We start from the raw sequence: 22,056 nt of genomic DNA, 5'->3' as shown, positions 1-22,056 counted from the left end.
TGTTGTTCAGCATTCCATTAAATGGCTACACCGCAAGTTATTTGTCCATTTTCCTTGGGACATTTATGTTTTTTTTTTTCTAATTTTCTGTTATTTCAACAGTACTGCAGTGAACTTCTTGTCTACATTTCTTGTGTGTATGTGGAGAAGTCTCTTGAAGGCAGGATATATCTAGGAGAAGAACTCCTTGGCCTGAGAATATGCACACTTTCACCTTCTCTAAATATTGCCAAATTGCTCTTCAGGGTGGTTGCAACAATTTCCATTATCATATCAATATATGAGATTTCCCATTTATCTATTATCTTCCCAACATTTTATTTTTATATTTTGCCAATCTGTTGGGGATGAAATGGTATCTCATTGTGGTTTTAATTATTCACATTTGCCTAGGTACTAGTGAATTGGAAATCTTTCCATTTGTATATTAGCCATTTAAATTTTTTCTTTTGTGTATTACCTGTTCGTGCCTGTATCAGCCAGGTTTTAGTTGGAGATAACACAAATCATTCTGTTCTAATCATTAAAAGAGGGTCTAAGGTGCTTACCAAGTTGGTGGAGGGGCTGGAGAAGCAGGCCACAGAAGGGGCCTCAGGACTGAGTCCCAGAGCAATAATATAGGAAAGGCCCTCCAAAGAAACTGCTAGCCCATAACAATCAGGAAATGAGAGCTGGGGAGCTGCTGTCCCTGCTGCTGGCTTCAAGATTCCACGACTTCAGCCGCAACCTGTTGCCAGAACTACTGACTCCGGCACAATGCAGTACCTCCTTCATCAAATGGATATCTCAAGCACTGCTTCTCTTCCTGCTTAGCTCATTTCCAAATCTGGGCTCACTTGAGACCATCAAATTGGTGGGATCTTAGAATCTTAGTTGCAAGGGAGTCTGGAAAGCTGGGTTTTAGCTCTCCAGTATCAGCATTGCAGCAAGACATAATAGGAGGAGATTAAAATTGACACTGAATGAACCCAGACACTGTTTTTGCAATCATATCCTTTGTCTGGTTTTCTTTTAGATTGCATTGTTTTAATGATTCATAGAAGTTCTTTATATAGTCTAGATATTAAACTTTTTTAGATTATATTAACTACAGATATCTTCTGGTCCAAGGCCTCTCTTTTCCTTTTGATTTTACAATTGTTTATGAACAGAACTTTTCAATATTACTGTCATCAGATGTATCAACTTTTCTTTTGGGGTTTGCACATTTTATATTTTGTTGAAAAAAATCCTTCCCTTCTAGACAATATAAAAATATTTTCCTGTTTCTTCTAAGAATTTAGAGTTTCACATTTAACATTTAGGGCTTTAATCCATCTGTAATGTATTTGGGGTGTTTTGGGGTTTTTTTATAGAGGAGACCAATTGCCCCATGGACTGTCTTTTCCCAGTAACTTATAGTGACACTTATGTCATATATCAAGTTTCCATATTTACTGTGGTCTGTTTCTGGGCTCTCCAACCTGTTCCACTGATCTGTTTTCCCCTATGTCAATACTATACTTTTTAATCATTATGACTTTCAAATAGATCTAGCTGTCTGGTAGGACAAATACCCCTACCTTGTTCTTCAGAGTTCTCTTAGCCTTTTACTTGTCCATATATATTTTAGAATAATTTTATTATGTTCTACTAAAAACAACAACAAAAAAACCCCAAACTCTATTGGGAGTTTTACTGAAATTGTATTGAAGCCATTTGGGCAATTTTTTTTTTTGTCTTTATGATATTGATTCATCCTATCCATGAAAATAGTATATCTCTACTTGTAATTAGTTCTTTGATGTATTTCAATAAAATTTTATGATTTTTTTGTTAAAGTCTTATACATCTTTTGTTAAATCAAGATATTTAAGAAGGAATAAGTATTAAGTATTAATATATTATTAAGTCTTTTTATTATTGTGCTGCTATTTTTCCTTAAATTGCACTTTTATATATTGTTGGTATATATAGGAATATGATAAATTTTTTTCAATGTTGATCTCTAGCAAAATTAAGAGATTCTCACTTTTTCTTGCAGTTAGTGTTTAGTTCACTTCAAAGCTATAAAAGTGTGTAATTTAAAGAGATGGATAGTTCTGCATTTGTCATGAGAAACAGAGACAGATGATTCTATAATGTTTGTCATGAAAAGCAGCTCGTCCTCTTCTCTTTCCTGCTCCAGCCACTGCCAGGCAGTTCCTTATATCATTTTTAGCTGATTACTTTATAGCACACGTGTACCGCTGCTTCTTGAGCTTTCAATTTAGGCATTGTTCTTTGATTTCCTCTATGGAATATGAGGCTTTAGCTTTTTTTCACTCCCTCTCCATCACCCTATCCTCTCAGTACTTAATATGAATTAGATCACTTGCATTATTATATCTGTGGATTCTACTTATAATCGAACCAGGTAGTGACATGTAATTACTTTTATCTTTTCTGCACAGTTACGACAACTCTTGTTTTTGTTGATTGGTTTGTTTTTCAGTTTTGTATGAATTGTCTGTGTAATTATGCCTAAATAAGCACCATATTCTCTACTGATTCAAAAAATCTGTTCTCGAGACATTCTAGTACTATAGCCCAGTTCGTTTGCTGTCTCTCTGTAGCCAACAGTCAAACCTAGGATTTTCTTTCCTCTATCCTGGGGATTTCCTCAGTCCCTCTCACATATTAGATCACCAATTCCTTGTATCTTGTGTCTTTCTGTTTCTTGACATCTTTCTTTTTTTTTAACATTTTTTATTGATTTATAATAATTTCACGATGTTGTGTCAAATTCCAGTGTAGAGCACAATTTTTCAATTAGACATGAACATGTATATATTCATTGTCACATTTTTTTTCTCTGTGAGCTACCATAAAATCTTGTATATATTTCCCTGTGCTATACAGTATAATCTTGTTTATCTATTCTACATTTTGAAATCCCAGTCTATCCCTTCCCACCCTCTACCCCCCTGGTAACCACAAGTCTGTATTCTCTGTCCATGAGTCTTTAGATCCCACATATGAGCGATCTCATATGGTATTTTTCTTTCTCTTTATGGCTTACTTCACTTAGAATGACATTCTCCAGGAGCATCCATGTTGCTGCAAATGGCGTTATGTTGTTGGTTTTTGTGGCTGAATAGTATTCCATTGTATAAATATACCACATCTTCTTTATCGAATCATCTGCTGGTGGACATTTGGGCTGTTTCCATGTCTTGGCTATTGTAAATAGTGCTGCTATGAACATTGGGGTGCATGTGTCATTTTGGAGTAGAGTTCCTTCTGGATATATGCCCAGGAGCGGAATTCCTGGGTCATAGGGTAAGTCTATTCCTAGTCTTTTGAGGAATCTCCATCCTGTTTTCCACAGTGGCTGCACCAAACTACATTCCCACCAGCAGTGCAGAAGGGTTCCCTTTTCTCCACAGCCTCTCCATTGACTTATTTCTTTATTTTGGTGGAACATATTCTCCTACAGTTTCCTGAGGACAGGAATATATAAGACAAATTCTCCAGGCCTTCAAGGTTCTGTAGTTTCTCCTCAATGTGTTTAGATGTAATTTTTTTTTTAACATGCTGCTTGGGACTTGTACTTTCTGGATTTAAGAATTCACAGCTTTTATAAATTCTGGACAGTTCTTAGTCTCATGTCTTCAGATGTTACCTCTCCTCATTCTCTTTGTTCTTTGCTTCTGGAACACAGAGTTGATGCATGACCTCTTTGTTTCAATATCCAGATCCCCTAATTCTCTTTCCTATTTTTCCTGATTTTTTTCTTTCTTTTTAGCAGTCTGGATAATTTCTTAACATCTATCTGCTCCTTTACTATTTCTCTTTATCATAATTGTTTAACTTGTCCATTCAGTTTTTAATTTCAAAGACTAATTTTTAATTTCTGTAAGTTCTACTTGGTGCTTTAAAAAATCATATGGGTATGTATGTATTTATTTATTTATTTATTTTTATTTTCTGGTCCTGTCTGTTTTATAGTTTCTATCTAATAGTTTGATTATCTGATGTTCTTGTGGTCTGATCCTGCTCTTTGTTGTCTCTGATGATGCTCACTTGCAATGAAGTTCTTGTAATTTTGGAATTTATCTCATCTTTAGGATAGGGTTATCTGTTGGAGTACCATGTGGCATAGGTGAAGGATATGTCCTCCTGGAGACATTTTATTTTTCCTATGGGTACTCATAGTAGCATTAGTCCAGGACTTCTTTTTTTTGTTTGTTTATTTCTCAGCATTGGGCTACTTGGACCGCATGTAGAGTGTACATTTGAACCTACAACCCAGTGAAAGCAGGCTTGTTGTTAAGAATTTTCAGAGGGGATCTTTTCCTTCACCCAGAATCCAATCCAAGATGTAGAAGCACCTTTGTCATCTTCTGTGTGGGTGAAGGGACATTTTTTTCTGATTCACCATTTCACTGGCGTGTTTTGAGGGTCCCAGTTCTGTGAAGGAGCTTGTCTCCTGTTCCTGCATGGGCGCTAATGCCCAAGTCCCTGGTTCACTGAGCTCAACAAGTGTCCTCTGCCCACTCCATCCACTTTGGCTAGAGCTGCATCAGCTCAATTGCTTCTGCTCTGATTTTCAGTTCCCCCTGTTTTGGGGGCCCTGCTGATTTCCTTTACTCTCTTGCAAGCCCTGTCATGCAGTGAAAAGGAAGTTTGTTATAGCTGATCTGGCATTTCTAGGTGTTTTGCAGTAGGGAGATTCTTCTTGTTTACAGTATTGCCTTTGTACTTTTTAAAGTTAGAAATAAAGGAGAAAAGTACATCTCACTGGATGAGGAAAGGCCTTAAAGATGGATGTCAGAGGATAGAGACGTGGGAGGGGGCACAACAGGTGCAAAAGCATGAAGGCAGGAAGTGACCATGCAGGAATGGAGAAGAGCACATCACTTTCTTTCACTGGAATGTGTCAGGGAAAAGGAAAATGAGATTCAGCTGGACCATGGAGCAACAGAGAGCTACTAAAGTCTCACAGCAGGGAACAGAAGGATCACAAGCTCTGTTTCAGGAAGTTTATAAACTGGAAGCATGTCCAGGATGAACGGGTGTGGCTGGAAGCAGGTGGGAGAGGGGTTTGGATTTGGAAAGATGTCTCTGGAGGCTGTGGAAATAGCCCAGGTACTAGGTAGTACAGCCTGAGTCGGGGAGTCGGGAAGGAGAGGAGGGAACTACCGGGAGGGAGACTCAGCTAACCAGATGAAGAAATCTGGGTCAAGAGCTGGGGGAAAATAGAAGAAAAGCCAGGCAAGCACATTGTCTGAATCCTGGGAAATGAATTTAAAATGTCAACAATTATCTGAGCTGCATTCTACCTTTTAAGATTGTTCAGATACTGCCCACAAACGCTAATGCACAGTTGGTCTCGACTCTGTATGCAGCTGAAGATGTTTTTAGGTCACTTGATGAAAGGTTGTCTTTGGATTAGAGACAGCATGTCCCAGCAGAGCTTCCAGAAGTGAGTGGGGATGTGTTTGTCTTCTCAGAACCTGCTGACATGACTGATCATGGGGATGATGAGCCATCCTCCAGTACAGGGAGTCCGAACGGGGAAGGTCGGGTCTCTGAGGACAAATCCTTGCTTCATCAAAAGCTGGCAGTCAGGGAACTCATCGACACCGAGGTCTCCTACTTGCACATGCTCCAGCTCTGTGCCTCAGACATCAGGAGCCACCTGCAGCAGGTACGAGGGTGGGGCCACACTTAGCCTGTCTTTATAGCGGCAAACGTAGGTCCCAGCTTCTGAGACCTCACATCTGTTCCTGGAGCAGGCTTGTTGGAGGGGAATGTGTGGTGGATGTGAAGTCACCTGGATGTAAGCCCCAGTACTTCCACTTACTGGCCCAGCAACCTTCAGCAAGGCCTTAAACACCCTAGTACCTTTGTATATTCACCTGTTGAATGTGGGGAGGAATAATCACCTCAGAGAATTAAGTGAGCTAATGGGTAAAATAGCCATTTATTAGGTTTAGAACAGATTGCTTTAAGCGACCTGCATTCTAATTGTCTCATTTGGAGGATGGTAAAAATGGAGAAGTTATCACTATGATGGGTTTCTATTTTAATGTTCTTTTTTTTTGGCATCTTTTTCTTTCCTGATTTCAGAAATAACACAAGCTTTCTCTCTAAATGTTCAAGGATCCCCTAGAATGTAAGCTCCATAAGGGGAGAAACTGTTTAGTTCAATATATCCCAGTTCTTGATACATAAGTAATAGACTTCAATTAGTGTTTATTGAGTAAATGAAATAATCAGGTAGGTAATGTAGAAGATGAAAGTCTTCTTGTATTTCACCCTCCAGAAATTGGGATTTTTCTCTGCAGGCATTAAACAAACATAGTTTGTTACTTACTTTAATAAAAATAAGAGCATACTCTGGATGTTTTTCTAAGTTAGATTTTCCCACTTGATTGTGCCTCCAGGACATCTTTCTATCGATGAACATATATAGATGTCCTGCATACTTTTAAACAGTGGTATGGCTTAATTCATAGGGGCTGGAGTTCAGAGTGTTTCTCAAGGTAATGGTGGTAGATGCCAAGTATGTTAGAGCTGGAAAGAAGTCCAGCTTCCCACCCTTATATGACAGATGGTGAAAATGAGAGAATGAAAATTACAGTTGGCAGCAGATCTAGGATAAAACCCCAGTTCAGCTTTCCTTTTATGCTGAGCGCTCCATCTCGTCCTCTCTTCTTGTAATGAAAATAACTAATTTATAACATTACAAACTCCTTGCAAACATTCCACTGGGACATTCTTGCCAAGAATGATGGGACCCTGATGATGTGAATGTTCTAGACTACCATCAAAGCCTGCAAAAAAAAAGTCACTCTACCCACCTCCCAAGTGACTTCTTATGACTGTTTTTTTCCTTCCAGCTGCCACAGGGAGATCTGGATGTCCTGTTCTCAAACATTGATGATATCATCAAGGTGAACAGCAGATTGCTTCATGATCTGCAGGAAACAGCCTCCAGGGAAGAGGAACAAGTGCAGCTGATTGGTAAGCAAAAGATCAGGAAGCTGTTAGCTGGAGGTTCCTGTGGAATTGTTTTCGGCATGTGGTCACTGCTGTACTGTCTCCAGAGTTCCAGGGAAATGCAGCTTAATTAATCTGTCTTGGTAATCCCTGAAACATTGCATGTTAGAGCTGGCAAGACCCTCAAATAATATCCAGTCCAACCCCATCGCTTTACAGATGGACTGAGGCCCAGAGACAGGAAGGGACATCCTCATGGACACATAATTGGTTAGTGGCATGGCTGAGTCTATAGTATGGACTCTTTCACATTCGTGCATTGAACAATTATCTACTGAGCACCTGCAGTGTGCCAGTCACTGCTGTGTGCCTGGTCACAGCATCAACAAGAGGATTTGATCTTCTGTTCTTATGGATTAACAAATTAGTGAGAAAGACAGATGATACACAGATAAACAGAAGAATTTTCAGTAGTAATTTATAATTTGAAGACTAACAGTTGTACTAACTTTTGAGATAAGAGAAGGCCTCCTGAGGAGGTGACATTTGAACTGAGACCTAAATGTTAGGAATGAGCCATCAGTGAGAAGATCTGGAAAGAGAGTAGAGAGAATAGCTGTGCAAAGGTCCTGAGGCAGGGATGAGCCTGGGATATTTGAAGGACAGGCAGAAAGAACGCTGATGTGTCTCCAGGGGGATTAGTGAGGGGAGAGTGTTTGGAGATGAGATAGAAGAGGCAGAGAAGGACCAGATTGTGCAGGGCCTTCTAGGCCATGGTAAAGAATGTGGATTTTATTCTAAATGTGATGAGAAGTTGTTGGACAACTTTGAGCAGGGAAGTGATATGGTCAGATTTGTTTTTCAAAGATCTCTTAGGCTGGGGTGGATGGTGGATTGTGAGGGGGTGGCAAGGGCAGAAGTAGGGAGACTAGCTGGGGGATTTAATATCACCTAGGTGAGAAATGAAGGTAGATTCCTGATGCTGAAATGGTTAGGATGACCAGAGTATAAAGAAGGAGGAATCAGTGGGTGTAAACCTCTTCCCTATCTTCTGCAATCTCTTCCCATCTGCTGTTCTGGGGCTACTTAACAAAATGTGCAGGGTCAGGGGTTTTCAAATGGAGTCAGGGGACAAGGAGAATGGTGTCAGGCAGAGAAGAGGACAAGGCGAGGGCACTCAGTCCCGTGGCCACCCAAGTCCCTCTGGCCTTCACATCCCCAATCTTCTACCCTTTCTTAGACATGAATGGTGTTGATGAGGATAAAGAGTAACAAATATGCAAACAAATTTTTTGAAAAAGCCCTCTTTCTGAGTGTTCACTGAATGACCAGCACTATTCTGATATATATGTATTAACTCATTTAATCCTCACAACAGTCTGGAAAGGTAGATGCTGTCATCTCATTTTATAGTTGAGGAAACTGAGGCACAAAGAGAGGAAGTAACCTGCTCAAGGTCATCCAGCTAGTGGCAGAGCCAGGATATGCATTGGGGCAGGAGGCCTCTGGAGCCCATGCCTTCCAACTGCTGCACTGAACAGCTCCCTTGCAGTAGAGTGGGATTAAAGTCTGTGTATAGTGTGTTTATTATTCCCTTGAAAATATGATTCTTTTTTAAAACAGCAATGTGAATGAAGTGCTGTTTCCTATAAATGATAGATGAACACAGACACAAAAAAGAACAAGAGTTTTTTAAAGTATTTGGATAGATAAGCTTCAGGCTGCAGACACTCTAAGGGTCTGGGGACTCTGAGGTCAGGCTCTTCTGTTGCTGTAGGTTTGAGGTTTGACCCGATTCCTGTTAGGGTTCCTCGCTTGTCCATTTCTGCCTTCCTGCTTGACCTACTAGGAGTCAAGATGCCACTCTGTCCCCCAAGCATACCTGGTGACATCTCCATTCCCTGCCTTCACTGCTTCACTGCTTCTCTGGTACAGTTTCCAGGTAAAATATAGGATGGCCAATTAAATTTGAATTTCAGAAAAACAGTAATGTTTTAGTAATTCCCGTGTAACATTTGAGACATATTTACACTGAAACATACTTTATTATTTATCTGAAGCTCAAATTTAACTGAGCATCTTGTATTTTCCCTCACTAATTTGGCAAACCTATTCCCTGGAGTTTACAGAGTCTACAGAAAGTAGCCTCCTCATCCTTTACTCCTCATTGTTAGCCAAGAAGAGGCGCAAAGAATCCGCTTGGCTTTTCTTCTCCTAGGTGCAGCTATGTGCTGGATCAAGGCTGCTTCCTACCAGCTCTCTCTGTTCCCTGCCCAGCCCCCAGGCCCTGCTGTAAAGGTCCTTTTCCCAGTCCCATAGCCACAGCATTTTAAAAGATTTTTGGACCTTAGGCATAACTGTTTTTAACAGTTTTCCCCTCCCAAGTGAGGTAGGTTCCCTGTCCTTATGAATGACTCCCAGTGCAACTCAGATATTCACAGGAGTTCCCACATAGGGTCCTGTCACTGGAAGTCATCATGCTCTAGTACAGTGGTTGTCCAAAAGAAATACAATGTGAAGGAGGAACATTATAGCTCAAGTGGTAGAGTGCATGCTTAGCATGCACGAGGTCCTGGCTTCAGTCCTCAGTACCTCCAGTAAAAATATATAAATAAATAGACCTAATTACCTCCCCCCACCAAAAAACCCCACAAATAACCCAACCAACCAAAAAAAAAAAAAAAAGATAAAGAAAAACAAATATAATGACAGTCACAAATTAAATTTAAAAATTTTGAGTAGCTACATTAAAAAAATTAAAGCAGGTGAAATTAATTTTAATGATGTGTCTTACCTAACCCAATATATCCAAAATAATATTTCAACATTTAATCAATGTAAAATTCATTCATGGTACATTTTATTATTATTATTTTTTTGTGTGAAACCTTTGCAATCCCAATGTCTTTTAAGCTGACAGCACATCTCAGTTGGAATTCTTCATATTTCAAGCGCCCAATAGCCACATGTGGCTGTGGCTTGCAGGTCTAGTGTTTTAGAGCAGGGACTGTGGAGTCTGACTGTGAAGGTTCTGCCACCCACAGCTCCTTCATGTCTCTGAGCCTCAGTTTCATGCCTTCTGTGTGAAAATAGTACCCATCTCTGTGCCAGCCATGACTGTGGGTACTTAACATGTAGTAGCCCTTTTCATTCTTCTGACACTGCTATTTGTTGATTATTATTATTATTATTATTACTATTGTAGTCCCCATTTTACTAAAGAAAAATCTGATACTCAGAGAGGTTAAGTAACTTTCCTAAGGTTACACAACTTAACCAGGTAGTCAGGATTTGAACCCAGCTCTTTCAGACTCTAGAGCCTTAGCTCTTGACCATCCTGCCTCCCTTTCTCATTTCTCCCGGCTAGAGATAGAGTGTCCTTTTGATACTGGGAGTAACTTCTTTGCTGCTGTGACTTCTTTTCAGTCTGTGACTAGAAAGACAAGAGGAGAGGAAATAAGTCCTTGGTGCCTGTAGCATTCCTACCTCTCTGACAGCTCTGCTCTAGTTTGCCTTCCTCCACCCTTCAGTTACTAAAACGCCCTTGCCCCTGGCCATACTGGTATGATAGGTTTCTTTGACATTAGTCACATTCCTGCAGAATCACCCTCAAGGAGAATGTGGGAACCACCCTAGGTTTGAGGGCTACGCCCAAACTCTCTCTTAGTGAGATCATCTCTGCAGCTGACTGATCTCCCTGTCACACACCTTCTCCTTAGCTGTGGGTTTTAGGTGATCTTTCCTGGCCACAGTCTCTCTCAGTTTCAGGGCTCTCCTGAGGGAATTCTTTCTGAGAATTGGCTGGACCAGAACTGGGGAAGGGGTTTGGTCCTGGGGTGATAGTCTTGCTGTGGGAGTCTTTGCTGAGAGCTGGACCATGCTGGTCTAGGTGCCATCTGATGTGTCCCATGGAGGGCCTGGTGCATTTCAGAGGTACAACCCACAGCAGTTGGGTCACCTGGGCTTCCTATGGTCTGTGGCTCACTTGCCCTTTTGTGGTTAATAAGTTCTCTTCACCGTCACCACTTGCCCCTAGAGGGATAACCAAATGCTCTTGCCTGAATATTTGTAGTAGCCTTCTAACAGCTATTCTTGTTAACACTTTGGACCCCTGGTTTAATCTCAACATAGTATAGACCTCATAGACTTTATTTATTTATTTATTTTAACATTTTTTATTGATTTATAATCATTTTACAATGTTGTGTCAAATTCCAGTGTACAGCACAATTTTTCAGTTAGACATGAACATATATACATATTCATTGTCACATTTTTTTCTCTGTGAGCTACCATAAGATCTTGTGTATATTTCCCTGTGCTTTACAGTATAATCTTGTTTATCTATTCTACAATTTTAAAATCCAGTCTATCCCTTTCCACCCTCCACCCCCTTGGCAACCACAAGTTTGTATTCTATGTCTATGAGTCTATTTCTGTTTTGTATTTATCCTTTGTTTTTTTGTTTTTGTTTTTTAGATTCCACATATGAGCGATCTCATATGGTATTTTTCTTTCTCTTTCTGGCTTACTTCACTTAGAATGACATTCTCCAGGAGCATCCATGTTGCCGCAAATGGCGTTATGTTGTTGGTTTTTGTGGCTGAATAGTATTCCATTGTATAAATATACCACATCTTCTTTATCCAGTCATCTGCTGGTGGACATTTAGGGTGTTTCCATGTCTTGGCTATTGTAAATAGTGCTGCTATGAACATTGGGGTGCATGTGTCATTTTGGAGTAGGGTTCCTTCTGGATATAAGCCCAGGAGTAGGATTCCTGAGTCATAGGGTAAGTCTATTCCTAGTCTTTTGAGGAATCTCCATCCTGTTTTCCACAGTGGCTGCACCAAACTACATTCCCACCAGCAGTGTAGGAGGATTCCCCTTTCTCCACAGCCTCTCCAGCATTTGTCATTTGTGGATTTTTGAATAGACTTTATTTTTTAGAGCACTTTTAGATTTGCAGAACAACTAAGCAGAAAGTACAGAGCACTCCTATGTACTCTCTCCCCCACCCACAGAGTTTCCCCTGTTACTAACACCTTGCATTAGTGTGGTACCTTTATTATGATTGATGAATGAATATTAATGTATTATTATTGACTCAAGTCCATAGCATACAGTGGGGTTCACTCTGTGTGTTGCTCAGTTCTGTGGGTTTAGACTGATGTATAATGTCAGGTATCTCTTGGTACAGTATCATACATATAGTTTCTCTTCTCCAGAAATCCTCTGTGCTCTGCATTATATTCTGACTTCTGTATGTAGTACAGCATGCTCACAACCGAAAGTTTAGTTTCCATTTGTCACCATGCAGTTGACCCCCTTTACCCATTTTGTGCTCCCCTCAACCCCCTTTACCTTCTACACTTATTAATCGGAATTCTTCTATAAGCAAGAACTGTCCCTTCTCCCCCTTTCATTTCTTTATTCAAATGTTTATTTGTCTAAGTATAAATTCTTGGATATTTTCTTTATTCTATGAGTCAGAATCCAGTATTATAATTTTCTTGCTCAAATTTGACCAACTTTGTCCATCAGGAACTCCTTCAATTTGGCTCCTGTGTCCTTTCAATATGTCTCTAACAATTTGTGAGCACTTTCTTACTTTCTGATACCACAGGATGTTCCAGGCTTAGCTTATATTCTCCCTTCCCCAGCCTTGGAAGTGGCCATTTCTCCTAGTAGCCCTTGTTCCTAGCTTTGGAGAGTAATATTTAGACACCAAGTTCTAGGATCTAGATATGCTCATTGCTCCTGGAGTGTCTTTGCTTCTAGGCCCTCTCTGCTGATAGAGCTAGGAAATATACGCACATATACCAACACACGCATATACACATCTACATCTTTTTCTATCCATCTGTGCTTAGATACTTAAAGTATTTAAAACCGTGAGTTCATACTCAATACCAATTCTAGCCCAGCATCTCAGGGTTCATTCTAATCTTCCCCCTTTTCTTATTTGTTAACATATTTCTGTGACAGGGAGAAATGGCTGCCATTATCTGTAGTATATTTACTTATTTGTTCAAAGTTAGTCCTCACATAAAGTAGTTTCAGAATTATTAACCTGCATCCCTGTGAAAAACAGTTACTTATGTTGATTTCTTCATCCACAGTTATTCATTTGTATAGAGTGAAGTTCATTCCGTATTGTTGGTATATTCCATTTGGGGTTCCCCTTCCACATCCTGCTTGGTCTTAATTATATATTTATTTTAGAAGTATGTGAAACATTATGATGGTTCCAAGGGTCAGAGCTATACAGAAAGGTATATTGAGCAAAGCATTGCTCCCCTCTCATCTCTGCTGCCCCATCCCATTCCCTACTCTTTCCACCCCTTTCCACCTCCTCCAACAAATAACTGATTTCATAAGGTTCTGATTTCAAAATTAGGACCACTTCATAAATTTGCATGTCATTCATGTGCAGGGGCCATGCTAACCTTCTCCATATTGTTCTAACTTTAGTGTAAGTGCTTTTGAAATTGTACATAGGAGTGATCCTTTTAAAACAGAAACCAGATCATGTCACCCTGCTTAGAGCCCTCCACTTGCTTCCTGCCACTTTAGAATAAAATCTGAACACCTTATACCTATGTATACCTCTGCCTTATTTACTTACTTCAAGGCTCTACAAGATCTGGCTTTAGTTTCCAGAAGTTTATTTTCTCTACTTTGTGCTCTTGCTCACTCTGCTCCAGCCACACCTGCCTCGTGTCACCTACATGTCAAGTGCCCACCTGCCTTCAGGCCCTTGCATTTGTTCTTCCCTAAGCCTCGTGCTGCTCTTCCACTAAACATTCCCAGGGCTGGGTCTTCTTGGTCTCTGATAAACATTCACATCTTTATGGAAGCCTTCCCTAGATAAATCTACCACTCTCCAGCTCTTTATATGGCTTTGTTTAGATTTATGGTACTCATCACTACCTGGCATATGTATTTATTTATTGTCTGTCTCCCCACTAGAATATAAACCCCACGAGGCAGGTTCATTATTTTGTTCACAGAACTTAGAAGAGTTCCTGGCACATAGTCAATAAATAAACAGTTGGTAAATTTTTGGTGAATAAAGTTTATCAGATGCTTTGTCTGCATTATTTGATTTAATCCTCATAAAAACCCTTGGAGGTGAGTACTGTTTTTATTCTAATCTATAGATGAGAAAATGGAAGGTTGGAGGGATCACATACTTGCCCTAGGTTACACCAGTGGGAGAGGGTTGGCTGGAGATCTGGCCCTACTTCTCTCTGACCCCAAAGCCCACACTTGTGAGTACCCATGCTGTGCTATAGGGTCTTTGTAAACAGGGGGTTTGGAGTTATACTTGCCGTCCGCGGTAATTGTAAAAATATAACATGAGTGTGTTTTGTAAGCTGTGAAGCACTGTACAAATATGAGAATTATCAAATATTATTGCTGAAATTATAGCTACCATTTATTAAGTACACACAGTACACCAGTCTAAGCTCTACACCATTCTGTCACTTAATCCTTACAGCAGATTTTGAAAGTGAGATGAAGAAATGGAAACTCAGGAATATGAAGTGACTTACCCAAGGTGACAGCGCTGCTTAAGCCTGGCATTCTCACTCCAGAACTGGTGTGCTTAGCTGTGTCACTTACAGCTGTGTCTCTGTCCCAAGCAAGGGGACATACAGACGTGCCTTTGAGAACTTGTTACTTTTTCACTGTCAGGTAACTTATTCCTGGAATTCCAAGAGGACCTGGAGCAAGTCTATAAGGTCTACTGTGCCAACTATGAACAGGCCTTGCTGCTGGTGGAGACCTACCGGAAGGAGCCGGAGCTGCAGCAGGAGATCCAGAGTGTCATTGAGGCAGTGCTGTGAGTAGAATGACCCCCATGCACCCCAAAGTCAGGGGCCTTAAAGGTCGAACCCCTGCTTGGTGCTGGTCACACTGCTTCAGGAGTGTCCCAGTCAGGCTAGGTCAGGCTATGCTGCAGAGACAAACAACTCCCACCTCTCAGTGGCTTCAGACAACAAGATCTGTACTCTTATGCTCCATTGTGGATTATCTTGGGGCTCTTCTGTACGTTATCCTCACTCTGAGACCCAAGCTAACAGCAATTACTGTCTGGAATATTGCCAGTAATTTGACAAAGGAGAAGAGGGGGTCTAACACTGGTAATTACATGCTGTAGACCAGAAATGATAGCCATTGTATCTCATAATTCATGGGCCAGAACTAATCACATGGCTTCATCCAGCCAAGGCAAGGGCTTGCTATCCTGCCGTATCTCTCAAGGTGGAAAAGCAGAAGCATTTGGTGAACAGCGCTCATAACTACCATAGGAAGTGCAGGGAGATGGTGGGAACGGTGTGCTGTAAGCAGCAGTGCCAGGAAGCAGGTTTGTATCACCTGAGGAGGCCTCTCTATAGATGGCTGGAGTCTCATTCCAAGGAAAAGGGTCAGAACTGCCCTGGGGGGCCTCTCAGTTCAGAGCTGGGACCAGTGGCGGAAGCTCCAAGTAGATACATGTAGAGAAAAAATTTTTTTTAATTAAAAGTTTGAACAGCTACATTGTTCAAAAGCTTTAAAACATACTGAATTTATACAGTTACAAAAAAATCTTCTCAACTCTGTCTTTTCTTATACCCAGTTATGCCTATGTAAGCAAATACAAATTCATACCTTATTTTCCTACCTTTTTAGTGGAAGTTTGTTTTAGTTTTTACTTACAATATATCTTGGAGGTCTTTCTATTTCAATACATACATGTATGATTCTTTAAACAGCTGCATGGTTTTCTACCATGTGGCCATTCCACAGTTCATTTAACTAGTCTCTATTAATGGACTTTGGTTTGTTTCTATTCTTTTGATAGTATAGATAGTGCTACAGTGATTATTCATGAACATATGTTATTTCACTCAGGTGCAAGTATTTCTGTAAGGTAGATTTCCAGAGGTAGAGTTGCTTACTCAATGGAAGTATGTATTGATAAGTTTTGTAATACTGCAAAATTTCCCTCGGGAGAGGCTATTCCAATTGACATTCCCATGAGCAATGTACGAGGGTGTCTGTTTCTCCATAGCCACACCAGCAGAGTGTGTTATTAAATTATAGAATATTTCTCACCAAGATAGGTGGAAAATTGCATCTTAGTATGGTTTCATTTTGCATTTATCTTATGTTGATAAGTTGATCATCTTTTTGTATATCTAAGAGTCATTTATATTTCCTTGCCTGTGAATTATTCTGCCTCTTTTCTGTTTTAGAAAAGCTTATATCGTCCTAGGACAAGCTCACCAAATGGAAATAAATGAAGGCTATTTTCTAGAAATCAGAATAATGTGGGAGGAACAAAAGTTTTTATTATTATTTTATCTTACTTAGACTTTTCCTTTATACCCAAGAGAAAGACAGTGGAGATTTAGGTCTTTGAAGTTGACATTATCTCATATATTCTTTTTTTAATATGTATTTTTATTGAAGTACAGTCAATTTACAATGTGTATCAATTTCTGGTGTACAGTATAATGCTTCAGTCATACATGGACATACATATATTCATTTTCATATTCTTTTCAACCATAAGTTACTACAAAATATTGAATATAGTTCTTTGTGCTATACAGTATGAACTTGTTGTTTTATCTATTTTATATATATTAGTATCTGCAAATCTTGAACTCCCAATTTATCCCTCCCCTCCCCTGCAACATCTCATATATTCTTATAATCTCATAGCTTCCTGCTCCTTGTCCTTCTTCTCTCCCTTATCTTATCCTTAGCCCCCTGAAGCCTCCTTTTCAAGTATCTAGCCCTTCCCTGCCTCCAAAAAAAACCTACACTCATATTCTCCTTTGATTCTTTTGATCCCATCATGGATCTTACAAATTTAAGCTTTTGCAAGGGTCACTGAATACATTTCTTCAGATGTGAGGCAGATAACAGAAATGAGGGAAGCAAGATGCCAGATATAGTACAAAAGGGAGTAGTGGAGACTGTGGCGAACCAGAGCCAGCAGACCCTGTATAGAGTGCAGTTGCAGCCCAGCCTCAGCTGAGTGTTGCTGTGTTGCATAGCTGTTGCTGTAATGAACATAGTGGTTTAACATATAAAACACCCCCAAAATATGTTTAAAGCAAACATTTCTTTAGGTCACACTTCTGCACGTTAGCAGTTTAGCTAGGCTCAGTAAATGATTCTTCTTTTCCTGTCTGAAAACCCTCACGTGTCTGTGATCAGCGAGGGGTCAGCTTTGCTGATGTTGGCTGGGCGCTCTTACGTATCTGGACGCAGGGGCTGACTCAGCTTTGTCTTTTGAGGTCTTGGCTGGGAATTGGCATGCTGTGCCAGACTCAAGTGATGGAGAAGGAGACCCCACTTCTTGATGTGAGAAGCTCCAAAGTCATATTCAAAGGATATAGATGCAGATAGTAAAATAACCATTTTTTGTAAACCATCTGTCTCAGTTGCCATGCAGAAATATGATTCCACTGTGGCCAGATCCTCTGATCTTTCAAGACAAACCAGAAACTTTGATGTAAGTCTCCCAAGTGTTAAATGTTGGTATGTAGTTCAGACATGTAGAAACACTGTACAGGGGCCCTGGTTGGCACAGAGGCTGCTATTTGTTACATCTTCTGCACTCTGGTCTTCCCAGCCAGGTGAATCCAAGCTTTTCTCATAGACTTTGGTGCCAGGCTGCCTGGCAGTGGATTAGGCTCTGCCCCTATTCACCTGGGAAGAGCCATTTTGTGTCTCAGAGCCTAGTTTCCCTACATGTAGAGTGGGAGTAATAATAGCAGCTCATGGAGACATAAACTCATTGCATGCAAGTGATACTCAGTAAAGCCCAGCCACTATACTTATCTTGGCTAGGCAAGGATTATGCTTCTCTGATATCACACTGTGATTTTCAGCTCTGTTGGTCCCATTTTTACTACAAACATTAGACACATTTATTATCCTGAGATATATTCTGGAAAGAAGATACATATCTTCTACCTGTATACGTGACTGAAGCAAACCAGTATAATAGCTTAACCAAAATGTAAAGGAGAAATAAAAGGAAAATAATTTCTAATAAAGAAATATATATTTCAGTGTACAAATGCTTGGGCACCTCTACACTGGAAGATACAATGAAACAATCAGATGCTTGCATCTACTTATAATAAATAATTTTGGATTTAAGCAAAGAAAAGTCAAAAGCCATTCTGTACAGGAAGTACAGAAAAAGTAAAGAACAGAGAATATGTGTACCTTGGAATAAGAACGAGCAGTGATATGAAACTTGACTTCCTTGTGTATGATAAGAGAAAGAAAGAACATGATTAAAGTAGGGATAATATTACATACTTGGGAGGCAGAGAAATAAGGAAGTATGATGCTCTTGCAAATGATCTGGGTCTTATTTGCAAAAGGTGGTGTCATAGTAATTCCAAGGGTAATGATATGAGACTGGATGGAGTCCAAGTGTCACAAAAATTCTTAAATTGCAGCCCATTTCAAGGCATTCATTCAGTCCTTGAATGTTGAGAGGGACATATGAGACAAAGAACAATTCCGCACAGTGTAGGACTGTCCTTGTAGGATATCCTGCAGCCCTGGTCCCTGCCCACTAAATGCCTACAGCACCCTGGAGCCTACAAGTTTTCAGTATGTCCTCAATGATCCTCTGATCTAATATTGTGGCAGGAATGACATTCTTTCTGTCATCTAAATTTTATTCTGTGTATTTATGGACAGACAGGACATAGACTTCCCATGGGAAAGTGTAGTTGTTGGATGGATGGATGGATGGATGGATAGATAGATGATAGATAGATAGATAGATAGATAGATAGATAGATAGATAGATAGATAGATAGAATGGATGAATGGATGGATGGATGCATTTTTAAGGGACTCCTACTATACATGCTGTTCTAGAACTTGCTTTTTCACTTAACCATGGCCATAAATATCTTTTCATGACAGTATGAATTGTTCTACCATGTTCTTTTTAATGGCTGCATAGAGTTCCTTTCCAGGGCAGCTCATAGTCTGTGGTTTACTTGACCATTCCCCTATTAATGGATATTTGGGTTATTTCCAAAATTGTACTATCGTAAATAGAGTTGCTGAGTAACTTCTACCTTTATCTTTGCTCACTTGAGTTGATATTTCTGTGGGTAGATTTTTATAGTGTGATTGATAGAATAAAGAGTTTGTACATTTCGCAAATTGTCAAACTTCTCTTCAAAAAGATCCCACCAACTGATACTCCCACCAGGAGAATGTAAGAGGGCTGGTTTCCCCATACTCACCCAGCTCTGGCTATTATCCTTCAATTTTTGTTGTCTACCTGAAAGGCTACATAAAGAGTGTTTTCCAAATTACCTTGGAAAGGCTGTAAATGCAAGAGACTGCCGTAATTAGGCAATGACTCCTTGGTATTTTTGGAGAAGAGATGTAATCATTTCCTTGAAGGCCCCACTCCCCTCTGATTTGTGAGGTGACAGGTGTCCCCGTGAGTAAGCCCAGAGGACAGAGTTCTGCAAATTCTGGTGACTGTTTCCACCTAACCTGCCCACACTAGGAAACTCTGGATGAGAGCAGATGGTCAGCGCAGGTGTGTCCTGACAGGTAATCCCACCATGCACCCCCATCCCCTGCAGCTAATGAGGGCGCTCCCACCTGCTGTTTCTAGCCTCATGGCTGATCTTCCCTGGACATTTGGTCTGGAGATTCTTCCGTAGGAAGAAAAACAAGAGGCAAGAGTACCGTGGAGAGGAGGCCAGATAATGATTGTAAACAGCATTTCTGAGTCTTCTTGGAGGAGGCATGCTTAGACATTGAATTTGAAACCCTCGTGGGTTTCTCAGAAAGTGGGTCTGAGGGCTACTGTTCATGATCAAGGAAAAACTGTTGAAATCTCTTCCCAGATGCCATTGACTTGGGCATTCTTTCTGCAAATTCCAGACATTGTCAAAAAGGGGACTAGAAATAGTTATCCTTGTATCAAATGGTACATCTGGAAGGGACCGTGACACTATTAGTTCCTTTGTTTTGTTTTACATTTTCCTTTTTTAAATAAAAATGTTCAAGCCTATAGAAAAATAGAATAATGTTATGAATACCCACATACCCACCACCTGAAGTTAATAAGTATTAGTGTTTGCTGTTTGCCTCATATAATCTTATGTTAAACAATTTAAAGGAAATTACAGATATTACAGCTTTTTACCCTTAAATACCGTAAGTGCATCTTTAAACATTAAGTTCCTGAGATCTTAAAAGCTTTTCTTTTATAAAGCAACAGAACCATTTTATTAAATGAAATATCATGTGGATGTCCAACATACACAGTTGTGCTTGGAACATACATATCCAAGTGGAGATCTCACGTAGACAGTTGACTGCGTGAGTCTGGAGCTCTGGAGAGAAGCTGAAAGTAGAGATCTGGGTTTGGGATGTGTTTAAAGCCATAGGACTAAATGAGATCAGGAAGAGAGTGAGTGGAGAGAGAGGGAGACGGGGAGGCCCTGGGGCACTCTGGCATTGGAGAGAAGTGAGCAGAGGAGGCCAAGAGAGTGTCCTGTGGAGTGAGACAAAGAGCATCTCTGGGACCAAAAAAGAACGTGCTCTGAGAAAGAGGGAGCGGTCAGCTTTGAATTCTGTTGAGAGACCAAGTAAGCTGATGGAAGGGAACTGACCATTGGATTTAGTACAGATGGGGAACCAAGGCCCAGAAATGGGTAAAGTGAGAACTAGCAGCACCATCTAACGTCTAGACCTCACACATTACAAATATGGAAACCGAGGACCACAGAAGGAGGGTGTCTTGCCTGAGATCACACAGTGAGTTAAATGGCAGAGCTGGGACTAGAGACAGAGCCCCCCTGAGTCCCGAGGGGTGAACTTTGCCTACCTAACACTAGCCTTCTCCCTCAGGCCGCAAGCTGGATCCTCAGGCCTCAGTTTTTTGCTGGTAATCCCTTTTCAGAGGATTACCAAATACCCATTGCTGCTGCAGAAAATTCTGGAGAACACACTTCCTGATGCCAGTGCCTATGCTGTCCTTCAGAGGGCTACCTCTGCCCTCCAGGACGTGATCACCAACATCAATGAGTACAAGAGGCGCAAAGAAGTGGGTAAGGACTTAGGTCACTTAGGGGATGGGTACGTGAGTAAAAATGCTTCTAGTTACAAAAAACTCATCTCCAACTGGCTTCACCAGTAAAGAAAATATAGCAGCTCATGTAACCCACAAATCTACAGGTAAGATGGGCTTTAGGTAGGGTTTGATCAGGGTGCTGGCTTCATTTCGTAATTCTCTTGTCGCTGCATTTACTCTGTGTCACCTTCCTCTTCAGGTTAGCTTCCCTCATAGTAGTAAATGGCTATTGCTATTCTAAGACTCACATCTGCACACCGCACCTTCCAGGATAAAATGGGACCATTCTCCTCCTAGCTGTAATACTTAAATTGGAGCTTTACTCTGATAGGACTCATGTGGGTCATGTGCTCACCAATTGCCATGGCTAGAGGAATGCCTTGGGTTATGTGCCCTTCTTTGAACCAATCTCTGTGTCCAGGGGATGGGATTATATGAATTGGCTTATGCTGACAGCACCCACCCCTTGAACTAAAGTGAATTAAACCACATGGCTGTGCAGGTTGTTAAAACAGAAAGGTCTGGAAATTGCAGTAGTGTCCTAAGTAGAAGAAAAGCTCAACTGCACAACTGAGACAGTATAGTAATGACAATTTAGTTAATGTTTACTGAGGGGTAACTATGGCACATTTTTTCATTCATTATCTTGTTTGATCCTAACAATAGCTCTGAGGTTGGCACTATTAGCCCCATTTCACAGTTGGGTAAAATGAGAGTTTAAGTCATTTGCTCTGGGTCACAGAGCTGGTAAAAGGCCAGAGCCAGGTTTCAAACTCAGGTGCGGGGTCAGGTGACAGATCAGTTGAAGGCCCTGAGCCATAAGTGGGAAAGCGTGGTTCCAACCTGACCTGGAACTGAGGGACTTTAGGCAAATCACCTCTCACTTGACTTCTTCTTTAGAAAGCACATTCACATCGTTATTTTATGTGATCCTCCCAGTGATCCTGTGAGGTGGC

At 40.6% G+C, this 22,056-nt stretch overlaps 1 protein-coding gene and 1 non-coding gene across 4 annotated transcripts in view; one reads left to right on the top strand and one right to left on the bottom strand.

The window, feature by feature from the left end:
- ARHGEF37 (Rho guanine nucleotide exchange factor 37) overlaps positions 1–22,056 on the top strand; it is a 61,761-nt gene that overhangs the window by 24,975 nt on the left and 14,730 nt on the right. For all 3 annotated transcript variants that reach the window (XM_031671419.2, XM_015239396.3, XM_006204458.4), the window contains 4 exons: positions 5,475–5,671; positions 6,867–6,990; positions 14,668–14,815; positions 20,878–21,077. In XM_031671419.2, coding sequence (XP_031527279.1) covers positions 5,486–5,671; positions 6,867–6,990; positions 14,668–14,815; positions 20,878–21,077 — 658 coding nt within the window. In that variant the 5' untranslated portion in view covers positions 5,475–5,485. The remainder of the gene's footprint in view (positions 1–5,474; positions 5,672–6,866; positions 6,991–14,667; positions 14,816–20,877; positions 21,078–22,056) is intronic.
- LOC116277931 (U6 spliceosomal RNA) lies at positions 13,358–13,463 on the bottom strand. Its single transcript, XR_004187362.1, has one exon. It is a non-coding gene; the product is annotated as a U6 spliceosomal RNA (small nuclear RNA).

Source organism: Vicugna pacos, chromosome 3 (genome assembly GCF_048564905.1).
Source record: "Vicugna pacos chromosome 3, VicPac4, whole genome shotgun sequence".
NCBI classification, from domain to species: domain Eukaryota; kingdom Metazoa; phylum Chordata; class Mammalia; order Artiodactyla; family Camelidae; genus Vicugna; species Vicugna pacos.
The sequence above is the reverse complement of the archived record's forward strand: the minus strand, read 5'-3'. Positions and strand labels throughout refer to the sequence as shown.